Source organism: Balaenoptera physalus (genome assembly GCF_965194825.1).
Source record: "Balaenoptera physalus genome assembly, chromosome: 7".
Lineage (NCBI taxonomy): Eukaryota > Metazoa > Chordata > Mammalia > Artiodactyla > Balaenopteridae > Balaenoptera > Balaenoptera physalus.
The window spans coordinates 82,391,146-82,407,043 of NC_138886.1; the positions used below are offsets into that span (position 1 = coordinate 82,391,146).

Here is a 15,898-nt window from a genome sequence, read left to right on the forward strand (position 1 = left end):
TTTGGTCTGTGGAGCTCTTCCATGCATCTATTTGAATTCTCAAAATTAAACCAAGATCAAGGACCCATCTGGAAGGGAAGAGGTGCTGATGTAACCTCTTCTTAATGAGACTTGTCAGATGTGAGACCACTGTTACGGGAATATCTGCCCTGCCCAGCCATCCTGGTAGATGCTTTGCTTCCTAGGGAAGTGCTTGTGTGCATTAAGGTGCTCCCCCCTGCACCCCACCTAACCCCTGTAGAAGGAGCAGCTGCATACAGGAGCCTTTCTACAGCCACTATTACCAGATAAGACTTACAGTGCAGGATGTCCTCGGTCTGGGGGTGATCTGGACTTGGGTCACTATAGTAACACAAGCAGAAAGCAGTGCCTTGCTGAGGGTCTCTTCAGGCTTCCAGGGTACCATGTGCCAGTAGATAGACAGGACCTAATATCAGATTGCCCAACAGCTGAGAAGCCCTGAGACAACCAGGACCAGCAGGTGGCACGCTCAGTAGTCAAAAAATGTGAAATTCAGCTCTTAGGGTCATTTCTGAGTTCTGCTGTCCTGGAAGCAAGCACAGGAGGATTCGTTCACTGACTCTTGAGAAAAAAAGTGCTGGATAGCTTTCCTTTGACCCATCAGATATACCCTCCAACCTTCTCTTCCCTCCTCTGTGTCCAGGAGATTGGCATGCACTGGCGGACTCAACAGACTCTCTAGCTCTCTGTCTTCCAGCTGGGACTGGCCAGTGGGGTTTGGTCACTAGCAGGAGATCAAAGGGCAAGAGAAGGGGAGGGGGGGCTTCCCTGGTGGCACAGTGGTTGAGAATATGCCTGCTAAGGCAGGGGACACGGGTTCGAGCCCTGGTCTGGGAAGATCCCGCATGCCGCAGAGCAATTAGGCCCGTGAGCCACAACTACTGAGCCTGCGCGTCTGGAGCCTGTGCTCCGCAACAAGAGAGGCCGCGATAGTGAGAGGCCCGCGCACCGCGATGAGGAGTGGCCCCCACTTGCCGCAACTAGAGAAAGCCCTCGCACAGAAACGAAGACCCAACACAGCCAAAAATTAATTAATTAATTAATTAATTTTTTAAAAAAAAGGAAATCAGGCTTAAAAAAATGTATCAGTGTTAATTTAAAAAAATAATAATAATAAACAAATTAAATTAATTTATAAAAAAAAAAAGAGAAGGGAAGGGGAGGTCATTTATTCTCCTGATTCCCTCCCTGTTGGGTCAGTAAGGGGTGTCTATCTATCTCTCTTCCTAAGGCCACATTTCCTATCAGACATCTCTACCCAAACAGCGCTCACACGCTCTCTCTCTCCCCCCTCAACCTAGCCCAATGAAGGCTCCCTTCCACTGCCCCTCACACCTCCCCTCACTTACTAAGACTAGGACCTTGTGTTGCTTTAAATGACCCCACCTGCATCTCTGTAAATAGCCCCTTTACTGAACCCTTTTCAAATAACCCAACTTTAGTGTGTTGTTTCTTGCCACCACTATGACTAGTACAGAAAATATGAGGTCCTTGGACATATCTTGGGAGGGACATCTGGGGAGAAGAAACAGAATTTCTGCTAACCATTCTGCGTTTGAACTTTGAAAGAAATGTGAACTCTATTTTTTTTTTTTTTTTTTTTTTTACCCCAACTGGTAAAGCAGAGCACAGGTTACAGCAATGCTTATACATCTATCCCCCTACCTGCCTGGAAGCACCTGGAGGGCAACAGTATTCACCTTTGGAGTCCTGCGGATGGTAGATGTTCAAGAAATGTTCATCAAGCACAACTGAACTGTAAGACCTTAGGCGTCACCTCTCTCTCCGGGTCTGTTTCTTCATCTGTACAACCTCTATCCAGGAACACTGAAATTTCACCCACTTGAGCTACATAAGAAAAAAAGTCGGTGCAGGGGTAATTGAAATATTCTTTAGATAAATGCTTTTATGTCAGCTTTATTGTTTTCAAGAACACAGAGTAATATGATCTTGGATAACGAAGGAGGTTGGGCAGAATGTCATTGGAAGTACTTTTAATCAAGTATTTTAAATGGCACATAATTAACATTGTTTTAAAGCAAAACGACCCTTCAAAGGGTGCTTCTTCCCCTTAAGTAGTTTACCTGAGAACAGGAACCAGATTAAATAGCAGAGCCATGACATGTGCCACTATGGGCCAGTCTATATTTGACACCAAAAGAAATCTGCCTTGTATTGTATTATTGTGACAAAATGCCAGGTTACAAAACACCGTGTACAGCATGACCCCAACTTCATAAAATATTCATACCCATTTATCTATGCGGGACGGGGTATCATTTTGGGAACGGACGCTTGTTGCCTGCCAGTGCGGGAAAGTGTGAATTCATTTTCTGCTTTTTCTTTTTACAACATTTAAAAAACAAATAAGTGCTCTTTCCATTGGTGAAGGAGGAGCCAGAGGGTCCGGCCTGCAAGGGCGAGGCTCCCCTGCAGCGGAGAGGGGCTACGAGAGGAGGACCGCAGGCGCAGGGACTCGGGGCCGGCTCCCTCCTGCCTGCGGGAGGCTCCACTTACCGCACGAGGGAAACGGGCGCGGAGGGCGCAGCGAGAACTGGGTGGAAGTGGGGGTAAGGGGAAGCGGTGGGCCACCGGGTGCGCGGGTCTCGCCGGGCGCTGCGGGGGCCGGGGCGGCTGGGGGCGGAGCGCATGGGGGTGGAGTCTCGCGTGGGACGGGTCTGGTCGGGGAAGGGGCGCGAGGGGGAGGGGAAGGTATCGGCGTGGGTGGCGGGCGGCTGGGGACGGGATGAGGGGTGGAACACTGTTGGGGCGGGGTCTTCGTGGGGGCTTTGGGGTGGGGTCCGCCTGGGCCGGGCTGGGTCGCGGGTGGCTCCGCCCCCCGTGGCTGGGAAGGCGGAGCAGACCGGCCCCAGAAGGCTACGGGAAGGAGCGGGACTCCGGGCGATGGCGGCGTCCGGAGCGCTACTGGTGATGGGCGTGAGCGGCTCGGGGAAGTAGGTCCGGGAGGGCCGGGGCGCGGGGGGCGCAGTGGAGGGGCGGCGCGGGGCGGCGGAGGCCAGACCCGCCGGCGTTCCGGGCCCGCGGCGACGGGAGGGTCCTTTCCCTTTGCTGATGAGGGAACTGAGGCCCAGGGCACCTGCTCCCTCTCCCCGCTTGCCAACCTGCTCGCCCCCGGGGCGCCCGGCCCGGGGCCACATCCCAGACTCGGGCTCTCCGTCTGTAAATTTAGGCAGAGGCTTTAGCGAAAGCGCCTTATGAAGAGGCGCCTGCAGGGGCGCGAATAGAGTAAGGACTTCCCCGCGCCACCTGGAGCGGCCCGGGCCGTCACAGGTGCCCGTGTTTAGGGGCCTCGTGTGGGCACAGCGTGCAAGGGAGCAAGGCCCACAGAGCAGGGGCAAGCCTCGTCCCAGGCTCCTACAGACTTTTGTCAAGCTGGACAGCGCGCCAGCTCCCCCCTGCCGGGCCCTGGACTTTTCTGATTAGATTTTGGAAAGTGAATTTAACCTTCCTATATACTGTGTTCCCCCTTCAACTGGAAGGATTCGGTGTTAAAATGAAGGTTTGTGAGCAGGGAGGAGCACTGCATACCACAAAACCTCTGCCCAGCCCAGTCTGGCCAGCTTGGGGGCTGAGGAAGCCTTTGGCTTCCTGTTTAGACTGAAGTCTGACAATGCCCTTTATTATCAGAAAAGGCAGCTACGGCAGCATTCCACCAGAGGCAGCAAAAGACAACTAAAATATCACAACCTCCAAAGGCTTATCCAGACCCTTCTAGGATGATCTGAATCAGGAACTGCCCATGCGGTCCAGTGTATTTTAAAGACACTTTCTTTCTCCAGGTAGGTAGGTTTAGCTTCCAAAAATTATTGTGGCGTTTTTAGCCTCAAAGACAGGGAATCTTGAACTGAAATTTAAAATAAAACACAGAGCCAGAAAGTCCCTCACTGTGTATGACTGAAGAACTCAGAGAATGAAAAACTGCCGCTCTGGTGTGATGTAGTAAAAGTCAAGAGCCCGAGGTCTTGGTTCTACTGCTGTCTGGTTGTGAGCTTGGGCAGTTCATGTGCTGCCCCCCGACCCGTCTTGGGTCAGATGAGGGGAGACTGTACCATATGTCATATGGTTATGATATTCATGCATTCAGTAAATGTTTATCGAGCTCAATCCTTCCTCAGTGTCACTGACATGTAGTGAGCAGGACAGATAAATCCCTGCCCTCAAAGAGTTTACATCCTAGTAAGGGAGGGAGGCAGTAAGGGAATAAATACATGTGCAGTGCACCAGGCAGCGGTAGGTGCAATAGGGGAAAATAAAGGAAGGTAAATGGAACAAAGAGCCAGGCAGGATAGTGAGGGAGGGCTCCTCTGAGGAAGTGGTGTTGGAGAAAGACCTACAAGAAGAGAGGAAATAAGTCCGTGGATAGCCAGGAAAGGGCATATGGGCAGAGGGAATGGCAAGTGCAAAGGCCCTGAGGCTTGGCTTTCTTGTGGACTAGCAGGGAGGCCATTGTGGCTGAGTGATTGGGAGATGAGGTCAGAAAAACAATGCAGGTGAAGAGAAGCGGTCATATGCTGGAATATTTTGAAAGTAGAGCCAAAAAGATGTGTTGATGGACTGGATGTGGGATATGAAAGAGAGAAAAGTCATGGATGATTTCAAGATTTGGGGCCTGGGTAACTGGAAGAAAAGAGTTTCTATTGACTGATGGGGAAGCAATAGGCAGAGCAGGTTTGGAAGAAAATTTCAGGAGCTCAGTGTGGGATGTGGTGAGTTGGACATGCCTATTGGTCATCCAGGTGGATCTGTCAAGTGGGCAATCAGATATCCAAGTCGAGTTCAGGAGAGAGGGACTTTAGGTGTAAATGTAGGACTCATCGGTGTGTGGATATGTTTAAAGACATAGATGTTCAGAACACCAAGGGAGTGAGTGTGGATAAGCTGGCCAAGGACTGAGCCCTGGGCCCTCTAATGGTTAGGTCAATGTCAACTGTTGTCGATGGACTGAGTGATAAAATGCCTGAGAATTGATTACATTGATCATTGGATGTAGCAACATTGAGTTCTTTGGTGACTTTTATGAGCCCCTCTTAGGGCCCTGCCGGATTTTTAAATATACTCCATAACATTTGGAGCGGTGGGGTAATACCTTAAGAGAACAATAGTTTCAAACCAGAAAGATCCCATTTAAAACACTGTTAAAGTAATGTCAAGTAATAAGTTTATTATGTTTATTGCCTTCCCTCCCCTACCTGAATGTAAGGGATCTTTTTCTTTTTTGTTTATTGACATATGTGTCTAGAACAATGCCTGGCACATAGTAGGTGCTTAATAAATATGTATTGACTTGATGAATGAATGAATGGAGCCATTTGAGTGGGTGGCGGTGTTAGCTTTCTTTATATTTTAACAATCTTAGTGAAGCCACCCTCAGCTTCTTTCCGTGTTTCCTTCTTTTTCCTGCTGTCGCAACAAGCTCAGGCCTTTTGAATACCTTTCTCATTATTCTGTGCCCCAGCCTACTGCCTACTGTCTTTTTAAGTCTCCTTGATCCTGATTTAGACCAACCCACTGGAAGACATTTGGGCCCCAAACTGGTTTGTAATGTTCGGCCCTGACCAGTCTCCTGTGAGCCGAGCACTTTGCCGTATTTCTGCTGGGGGTCCCTGGTTCATATTCAAACAGTCCAGCTGTCCTCTGGTTAGGAAGTTTGGTTAGAGTGGTTTTTCCTTTTCTTTCTATCTCCTTCCTGCCCGTCTACACCCCAATCTAGTTAGCTTTTCTTTTTAAATTATGACTGGTGGCTGACATGTTCATTCCTGGCTCATCTAACTTGGTCTTAAGTGTGATTTCTGTCGTACACAGAGCTGATTTCACCAGCCCTGGAGTTTGGCTGGGACGGTTTAGTCACCAGTAGGCTACAACATGTCACCCTATGCAGCCTCCAAAGGAGTGAACATAATGGGAGAGGTTCCAGTTCTCTCAATCCTTTGGTTACCTTCGGGAGCAGGTCTCAGTTTGGTACAAGTGTGTCTTTTTAAAACTTCCCTGATACCTTCTTAACAAAAGAGAGAGGACCCTTGGTAAGCAATAGTATCCAGCTAGAATTTCATCACAATGCTTTGTTTTCACTGTATACATCTTTTTGGTTGCCTCCTGTTTAAGGCAAATGAGGGTGGCTTCCTGTATAAGGGAAGGAAAGAGTTTCCTTGTTTAACACATTTGTTTAATTTTAAAGAGTGAAGCAATTAAACAAAAATAACAAGTAGATAATTGTAAAAGTGCATGTAAAACTTAGGCAAGAGGGCATGATGAAATGGTAGGAGGATACAGTAAAAAATTCTGAAGTTCATACTTCAGTGATTGGCATTTTGGGTAACACTTCAGAAACTGATAGCATGAAGGGGTTTCGTTTCTAATTAATTGCCTGACGGCCTCCACCCCTACCCCACGGCGCTAGCCTGTAAGCCTCAAGATGACCAGTCTCAGTGGGCTGAGCATTATGTCCTAGGAGCTAGTAGGTGCTCAGTAGATATTGGCTGAGTGAAATGAGTAGGTGAATGGATAAATGTAGCTCAGTTCCCTTGTTTTACAGGTGAGAAAACTGAGATTTAGAGGACAAGGTGACTTACACAGGAGGACACAGTCATTTAGTGGCAGCATGGAGACCGTAGCCAGACCTCAGTTTCTAGGACCCAAGCCCTCTTCACTGACCGTGCAGCCTGTTAGGGTCTGAACAGGTAGATCATTCTTAGATGCATTGCACAGAGAGCATTCAACTCCCAGACTTAATAATGAGTGCTGGTAATTCTCCATGTCCATTATTTGAAGTGTGTCCCTTTTAAGCCTCAATATTTTAATGCTTTTATGAGCTCCTTGAACCTTGTGTGGGTGCTTAGAGGTTAAATTCCGTGTCAGACCTCTCCCTCCAATATCCTCAGTAGAACTTATCACTTTAATAATTCAATATTTTTTCTCAAAAAAATAATTATCTACAAAACAGGGACCAAAAACTTAAGGAAAAAACTTAAGGAGTTTAGTGAGATCTTATGTATTGCTTTTGGGAGAAAAATTAGTGATGACTGGATAATTATTTCATTTAAATTCCTGGAGAGAACTAAAGCCATGCTCTAGACTCCAGGGTCAGGAGCATCTGTCTCAGTTTCAGTATCATAAGTTGTCGGTGATTAATACCGGTAGGGCAGCCCTCTGCTTCCCAGGGCTCCTCGGGTGGAAGAGGCACAGCGCAGGCTGGGAAAGGGCAGTCATGTAACATCTATGTCCTCTCCACAGATCCACCGTCGGCGCCCTGCTGGCATCCCAGGTAACCTGTTCTAATGCCTCCCAGTTGCTAGTCCCATCATGTTGTCTCTTTGCTTCTCTCCCTTTCCCCTCCCTGCCTTTTCTTCTGGCCTGAGTGGTTTGTAAACTCACCACAGACACCTCCATGCAGCTTGTGAAACCCACCGGAGCAATTTTGTTTTTCTCCTTGGTGATCATAAATAGTGATGAATGAAAACAAGAGCTGCAGCAGCCCAGGGAGCGGGATTCGTGATGCGACTTCAGAGCCCTCCCCACTCCTGCACCTGGGTGGGCGGTGGGGGGGGGTTTCCTCGGGCTGCTGGTGGGGAAGAGGGTGGCAGGGTTGTTTCTGTACCTGCCCGTTAGTTTCAGTAACCCCACAGTGGCTGTCACATGGGCCGCACTACCTGCCACATACCCTCTTTCACTTTGTTCTTAAAGCTAGGATGGAAATTCTACGATGCAGATGACTATCACCCAGAGGAAAATCGAATGAAGATGGGAAAAGGGATACCTCTGAATGACCAGGTAAGCTTTGCTGTCTGTTTTTATTTCCAACACAGATGTCCTGTGATGCAGGGTGACTCAGGTTAAGATTCCTGCGGTGCTTGTTGTAGTAGAGTTCCTGGGTCATGCGCTCACGTACAGTGCTCCAAAAGCCAGGTGCACAGCGGGTCCACCACATATGTTAGCTTTGGCCCTGAACTCCCGGCTAAACTCTAAACTGGCATCAACAGTGATGCCACCCTCTGCCCCAGCTCGGCAGGATCTGCCAGAACACTTTGTTGAGGGATTTTAATCTGCAGAATGTAATCCCTGAGAGGGCAGAGGCTCCCCTGTGCCTCATATGTAGGGAAGTTCATCTTTTCTTCCCAGGACTTATCAGTCTACCACCTCGCCAGGCCCTGGCGTCTTTGCAAACTCAGATCTGGCCCTCTGGAGGTTTCCCACTGATCTCAAGGTCAAGACCAAACACCTAAACTCCTACACGTGCGTGGTCAGGCCAGACTGACCGTGCCCCACTCCAGTCTCTTTTGGTGCCACGCGTCCCCTCCTTGTATTCCCCTGGAGCCACCCTTGCCTCTTTCAGTTGCTCTACCACCATGCTCCTCCCCGCAGGGCCTTTGTATCTGCTGTTCCCACTGTGAGGAATAATGCACTTCCCTGCCCTCTTCTCAGTTACCCGGCTTATGCTTCACATCTCAGCTCCTATGCCCCTTCTTCAGGGAAGCTCTCCCTGACTTCTAGGTAAAACCTCCTATAATAAACTCTCATGGCACTGTATCCCTTATCGTCCTTGTCCCAGTTGCAACATGGCATTTGATGGTGTGAGAATTTGATTACTATTTATCTCTACAACTAGATTTTACCTCCAAAAGGGCAGGCACTATGGCCATTTCTATTAACCATTATACATCCGCAGAGCCTGACACACAGTACATGTCAGAAAATATTTGTGGCAAATTTGTGAGTGAATGAATGAATGAGTGTAAGAATGAATGACTAGCACCTCATTTCTTTTTTTTTCTTATTTTATTTATTTATTTATTTATTTATGGCTGTGTTGGGTCTTCGTTTCTGTGCTAGGGCTTTCTCTAGTTGCGGCAAGCGGGGGCCACTGTTCATCGCGGTGCGCGGGCCTCTCACTATCGCAGCCTCTCTTGTTGCGGAGCACAGGCTCCAGACGCGCAGGCTCAGTAATTGTGGCTCACGGGCCCAGTTGCTCCGCGGCATGCGGGATCCTCCCAGACCAGGGCTCGAACCCGTGTCCCCTGCATTGGCAGGCGGAGTCTCAACCACTGCGCCACCAGGGAAGCCCCCGCACCTCATTTCTTTATACACTGTCATGAGGCCCTTTCCTAGAGGGTCTCTCTCAAACCAGAGTCACAAACTGGATTCATTGGCGTGATTAGCTGTAACCCAGGAGAGACTGAGGGCAGGGCGTAGGGCTGAGTCCACAGAGCAGCTGAGAGCAGGGGCTCTAGCTGGGCCCATGTGCCGTGGGTGTCCAAAGGGCAGGTATGGTATGGAACTGGCCAAAGAGCAACACTGGTGTTTACACTTTCATGACCTTGGCTCACCCCAGTTGGGCCCCACTTTCTTCTCTTTGTCCTGCCGTGAAGGACTGGAGTCATTAACCCATATTAGGTCTAATTCTAGAGCACTCTGAGGGTTTCTCTTGTCTCAGGGAGTGCACCTCGAGTCTGTAATAGTTCAAACGTTAAACCATCAAATCAAGTTTACAGCATCTGACTTTAGAAGGCAGGAGGAGAGAAGCAAAAAAGGGATACAGAGTAATAATTTAAACATAATAATGATACTATACGAGAGATAATAAACATAGACAACCTGGCCTCACCACTGAGCTTGTGTGACTTTTGGCAGATGGCTTAGTCTCTCTGTGCCTCATTTTCCTCCTGTGAAGTAGGGATGGTGACAGGACCTATTTCCTTGAGTTCTTGGGAGGATTAAATGAGATACTATGAAACATGTGCACAGAGAAGTGCCTGAAGCATTCAGTAAATATCACTTCTTACTGTTGTTGCTAATATCTTATCTATATATACATACATGTAACAGAAACCATTTCTGTGGAGTGTGTAAAGTGTGACTGTGCTAGGGTTATTTTATTTTTCTCCTTGGCAAGTACAAATGAAACTTAAAATAAGGAACAAAGTAAAGCAACCCAAATGGACAGATTTTAAAATGGCATTTAAGCATCCTTCCTCTTGTTCACAAGTGAGGCTTGTTAAGTGGGCAGTATGGATGGGGGGCTGGGGAGGAGAATTCAGAAGAGGAATTTATTGTACAGAAGAAAAGGTTATCAGTTACTGGAAGAAACACAACAAGTTACTAAATATATTCAGAGGCAGCTGTACAAGTTAGCCTGACCTTAGAGAGAAGCAGAGAGAAAGAGGTAAGATGGCAGATGGCTTACATTTTTGATGAGAGCCCAGCAAGTCTAAGAGTGAAGGTGTGGGTCACAGCTGAGCTGGCACCAAGGACCTCCTGGTTGCTCTGGCAACCAGTCCCCCATCCCAAAGATACTGTACTGAACATCAGTTAGAGTGTTAGAGGCAGACATCGCGGTTGGCCTTGGGGAAGAGTCTCAGGAGGGTTTGGGGAGGATATTGTGCTCAGCAGGCTAAGATATGAAGAGAAAGAACCTGAGTTGAATATACCAAGGGCTCCTTAAGTCTATTTCAATTAAATTAAATGTAAACTCCAGTTCCTGGGTTGCACTGCCACATTTCAAGTGTTCAACAGCCACATGTGGCTGGTGGCTGCCACAGAGGACATTTGGTGGCACAGATAGAGGACATTTGGTGGCACAGATAGAGGACATTTCCCTCAGGGCAGAAAACTCTATTGGACAGCGCTGGTATAGAAAGATACGCCACCCAGGCTGCAATACATTATTAGCGTGATGATGATGATAATAATAAAGAATTTCCAAGCTGCCAGTCAGTGAGTCTCCCATATTTGCCAGGTTCATGCTGTCCTGGCAGCGTATGGTGACACTTGAGCAGACTTCAACCTCAAAGTCTATTTAAAGGAGGGTTTTTTGACAATTTTTCCCTGAGTATAAATATAATACTTATCCTGTATAGAAAATTCGACTAGTGCCGAAAAATCCTTTCACAGAATTTTCATCACCCTTGGTTTCATCTTCCAAAAATACCTACTAATTGAATTTGAGTTTTTCCCCCTTATCTTTTTTGGAGTATATATTATTTTTACATGCATTCTTTCCTCTATGGGCTTAAGTTCACTTTTGTACCGGATAAAACCAGTCCCTCACCCGTTGTCCTCCGCTCCTACTTTCCTTGCCCTCTCTCCACCTCCCCCAGCAGTGCTGGGCACACTCATCTTCCATCTGTTCGTCTGAGCTCCTGCCCTGCCCTTTAACCATCATCCTCTTCCAGAAGACACTGTTTCTCTAGATAGGCCAAGTGCTTAAGCACTGGGCTGGAGCTTCAGGGTACACTGCCCCCCGATCCCTGCATGTAAGGACTATCAGGAACGAAGGGACCTAGAACTTCAGATCCAGCAAGAAGGGATGTTCATTTGGGTTATGTTGTTTCCCCCTCCCTTTCCCCTAAGACTTTGTGTGTTTGACTTGCCTAAGTTACCATATCGTCCGTAGTAACTATTTACACACAGAGGTCAGTGAATTTGCTTTAATATATCCTCTGTTTTGCCCCAGTTTCTGCATCTGTGAAAAGGCGATCTCAATCATTCCCTTTCTTCACAAACATGAATACAAAATTTGGAGCTCATGTGTCCAAGTCCTCCCTAAGACCCTAACAATAAAGTCCAGACTCCTTAGCAGGTCATTCAAGGTCTTGACTCTCTAGTCCTGACAGTTTCTCCTGACCTTCCTCACCTATCAACTCCCACACCTCCTGTTCACCAGTGCTGAGCTCCCGCCTCATCCATTTAGACAAGAGTCTTGGTAAACCATCTTTAATATGCCCAGTCTTGCCCTTCCCTCAGCTTGACAGGCCCTGCTTCCATTAAAATCCTCTTTACCCTTTAAGATTTAGTCTTCCTAGGGCCTGATCAACATTGCTCTCTCTCCTTGTCTTATCACAGCCCTTCTTATATTTCTTGGAGCCCTCATTACTGTCCTGTGGGTAGTTTAATTGATAAATACCCATCCTAAGGCTGTGACCCCCCTCAAGGACAGGGACTGCACCGTTCATATTTATATCCCCAGTGCTCGATATGGTGCTTTGCACATATTAAGTATTCATTGTTTGTGGAGTTAGAGCCCACTGCATACTAAATTTATTTATTAAAGGTCTTTACAAAATTCAAAGTTGGAAATGAATGCTGTTTATTGCAGCTCTTAAATCAGCCAAAAAGTAATGTTTAAAATGGAGTCTACTCCTTTTCCTGTTTAAGTCCCAAAGCAGCTCAATGTATTATGTGTGATTCCCCCATTTTGCAGATGAACAAAGGGAGGCACAGAGAAGTTAAGTAACTTGAGCAAAGGCACAGAGTGAGGGGGATCTCTCTAACCTCTAAGACTCTACTTTTTCTACTATGTTAAAGGCCCTGATACTCCACACACACAAAAATAATCTACAAGAAGTGAATCAGGGTTGATTAAGTGGAGCAAGAAAGGGTGAAAGCAAGGGTGAGGGTGAGAACAGGAGAGAGGCACAGCCCTCGGTGAGCACATCCATTGTAGGGGCCTAGGCCTTGAAGGGTATTTGAGGCAGGTGACACCTGGCTTTACACAGCAGGTCTGAGAATTCTGGTTTCCACATGGGCGTCTAGGTAGCCTCTGGAGCTGCTTTGGAAAAACTCTCTGCTTGTGGCCCCATGTGATCCTCCAAGGAAGGATCCCAATTGTGTAATTATGACTCAATACTTGGAAACTTCTGTAAAATAAAGGTGAAAGTGCTTCTGTTTTATCTCCAACCTTCTCTCATTGTTTTTATGGCTGGTGGACCCAGACCTTACTGGTGCAGTGAATAAACTGGTCCAACATACACTCTGATGGGGCAAATGTCTGAAAGCATCCATTTTTGTTTAAATAGTTTAATGTTTCCATGTACTAATATTAGTTGTCATGGTTGAGCTTCTGAGGAATTTTATTATGACTAAGTGATGCAACAAGCTTAATTCTTGACGAAGGCACATATTGAGGCACTATTAAAACAATAAAAAAGCATGGATTCAAAGTAAAGTTCCATTTTCCTATACATAGGATAGGAAGCTTATTACCCAAACATGTTTTCCGTTATTTTTAATTTGTTTCGTCTTTATTGTGAAATGCTTCAGGCATGCAGAAAATGTAATGAATAATAAAGTCAATACCCAACTTAACACCATAACATATTTGTTTCCTAAGCCATAAAATAATACAGAGATTGATCTCTGTACAAAGAGAGATTTGTGCCGATGGACTGGAGGAAATGTGCAATCTAAGTAAAACAACAGAACACAAGTTCGCTCCTCTGCTAATGTGAAGAAAGAAGAGATATCTAAAGTACTAGAAATTAAACAAATTATCCCCTCTCCTTGGTTCGTCCAAACCCACTAGGAACATTTTACTCATGCAGAAGAACAACTCATTTTTTTTGTTGTGTTTGCATCTGTAAATCAGTCCTAATGCATCATAATTGCTCCTTGAACTCTAAGTAGGTATGTGAATACTGAATATGTGAATTAGCATTCGGCCCTCTGAACCTTCCAACTACGTCTTCTAAACCAAACATTCTTGCTGAATGGGGGTTAGCAGCCCACGGCACTAGTCTCAGGATTTTGTTTCACCTAGAGACTTGTACAGTGACAAGGGATGTATTGTGGAAAAGGCTGTCTGCCTACCCAGATGGGACAAGGGTAGTCAGGCTCTGTCTTGCCAGCTCAATGCCTGATACCGTCAACACATTGAACACGCATTCATGTCTCATATGAGAACCCCGCTAGTCAGGTTCACAAGATTTCTACATAAAACCAGAATGCCAGTTGATTAACTTACAAGGAGAAATTTAAGTGCCACATGGCCCGTAACAATCACATGGATCCGATTTCAGAAGCCAACATACAATCAGGTTTCTCAGTGAACGTGCTATCAAAAGAGTAGGAGAGTTAGGGCTGAAGTTTCTAATGGTGTGAGACCATCCATCCCCTTACAGGAAGACGTTTGCTAATGAGAATATGATATTCGAAGTGCTATGGCCAGACATGTCCTCTGGTCAGTACTCTGCTGTTTAATTCCGTAGTGCTCCTGCCCTGGGCCTTCACACCCACCAAGCCTTGCTGGGACAGACGTGCTTCCTTTATGTGTGTAAAAATATGTAGTTGGATCATAGTGATGTCCTGCTAGCCTGAGGGTCACTTTTACTCCTTCAGATGAGTTTATACATCTCTGCCCCTTTCTATTAAGTGTTGTTCTTTAAATTAAAGTTTTAAAGAACAAGCTTCTTTGCTTCTTTTCCAAGTGCTTAGGAAGTTACCTCACTGTGGGCCCCATATGCTATAAGCAGACTCCTTAACTGTATAAAAGTTGACATCATTTCTGCAGCTTGAAATGGGATGCCCCCATTTACATGTAAAACACACAATGAAGTTAGTCCCCTTAATGATTAGTATACCACTTTACCAAGTAAGTGGCCTGTGCTGCCCTTCCTGCAGGCCTGAAAGGCACTATATCTTTGTAGGACTGGATCCTAGGTAGGAAACTGCTCACCCTGCTGACGTGTGAGTCTTTAAGGCCCAGTCACCCTGCTCTGCTACAGCCTTCTATTAGAGGAGCTGTTTTGGAAAATATAGCCAAAGAGGTTTAAAAAAAATTTTTTTAAGGTCATTGTATAACAGTGTTCTCTTTTTCAGCCCTGTTAGTTCATGAATATAGTAGAAAAGCTTAGCTATTCACAGTGAGAGTACAGGAAAGAAAGGAATTTAGAAAGTTGAGTGCAAATGGGATCTTAGAAGTTAAACTTAGGGTGATCATGTCTAGAGTACTGAAAGAAAGCACCCAGAGCAGAGTGTCTGCATCTCCCTAAGCACACAACAAACACTTGTAAATGGATGAAGGAAAGGGGAAATCCAAATCTATGCTTGAATTGGCAGCTTTTCCCATGGGCAATTTTCCATCATAAAATACTGCACAGCTCAGTAAGTCCGTCTAATTATCCCCGCTACCTATAATCCTTGACACTCTTCTTCCTGGACCCTTGCCATAAGCCCAGAAAATACTGCGTTACAGTGGCAATTTCAAGTTCCATAAGTATAGCTCCTACAACTTTTTTTCTCCTCATAGACTTCTCCAGAACATTTAGTTTTTGAGTATGATGTCTTAGAAAACCTTGCCAATAATAAACCTTAAACATATACACTCTTTTCCAAGAGCACATAGGTCTCCTCATAAAGCACAGAGTTCTTTGTGGTCTGCAAATCTGGAGCTGGTAAGCCTCATTATCTTGTTACTTTGTTTAGAAATAACCACAATGATTCTACTGACTACAGTCAGACAAGTGCTAACATAAACAAATATTTCATTCATTAAATACATTTGAGCTACAATGTGTGCACATTGTAGTAGCTGTTGTAATTTGAGTAATAATTTCTGTGAATTATGTATTAATAGCTGTTGTTTTATTATTTGTGTAAGTTAGGTGATAGTTGTCATTTGATCTGTGTCTTGTGTGGATTTTGTAACTGTTGCATTTGTACTTCTAAGTGGTCTCTGGTCGACTAGTGTGTACATAGAGGTGAAGTCTTTTTTTTTTTTTAATTTATTTAATTTATTATTTTTATTTTTGGCTGCGTTGGGTCTTCATTGCTGCGCACGGACTTTCTCTAGTTGCAGCAAGCGGGGGCTACTCTTCGTTGCTAGCATGGGCTCCAGGCACGCAGGCTTCAGTAGTTGTGGCACGCGGGCTCAGTAGTTGTGGCTCACAAGCTCTAGAGCGCAGGCTCAGTAGTTGTGGCGCACAGGCTTAGTTGCTCTGCGGCATGTGGAATCTTCCTGGACCAGGGATCGAACCTGTGTCCCCTGCATTGGTAGGCGGGTTCTTAACCACTGCGCCATCAGGGAAGTCCCCATAGAGGTAAAGTCTTAAAAAATTCTATCACTAGTAAAACTTCCAGGAACCTCAAC

At 46.1% G+C, this 15,898-nt stretch overlaps 1 protein-coding gene across 10 annotated transcripts in view; it reads left to right on the forward strand.

The window, feature by feature from the left end:
• The first annotated feature begins 2,830 nt into the window (after positions 1-2,830).
• IDNK (IDNK gluconokinase) overlaps positions 2,831-15,898 on the forward strand; it is a 61,575-nt gene continuing 48,507 nt past the window's right edge. Inside the window, exons 1-3 of one of the 10 annotated variants that reach the window (XM_082469919.1) lie at positions 2,831-2,975; positions 7,273-7,303; positions 7,723-7,809. In XM_082469919.1, the coding sequence (XP_082326045.1) occupies positions 2,926-2,975; positions 7,273-7,303; positions 7,723-7,809 (168 nt within the window). In that variant the 5' untranslated portion in view covers positions 2,831-2,925. Of the gene's footprint in view, positions 2,980-3,301; positions 3,822-3,849; positions 6,720-7,272; positions 7,304-7,722; positions 7,810-15,898 lie in introns of those variants that run through there. The other 9 variants (XM_082469918.1, XM_082469920.1, XM_082469924.1 and 6 more) reach the window with 9 other exon arrangements.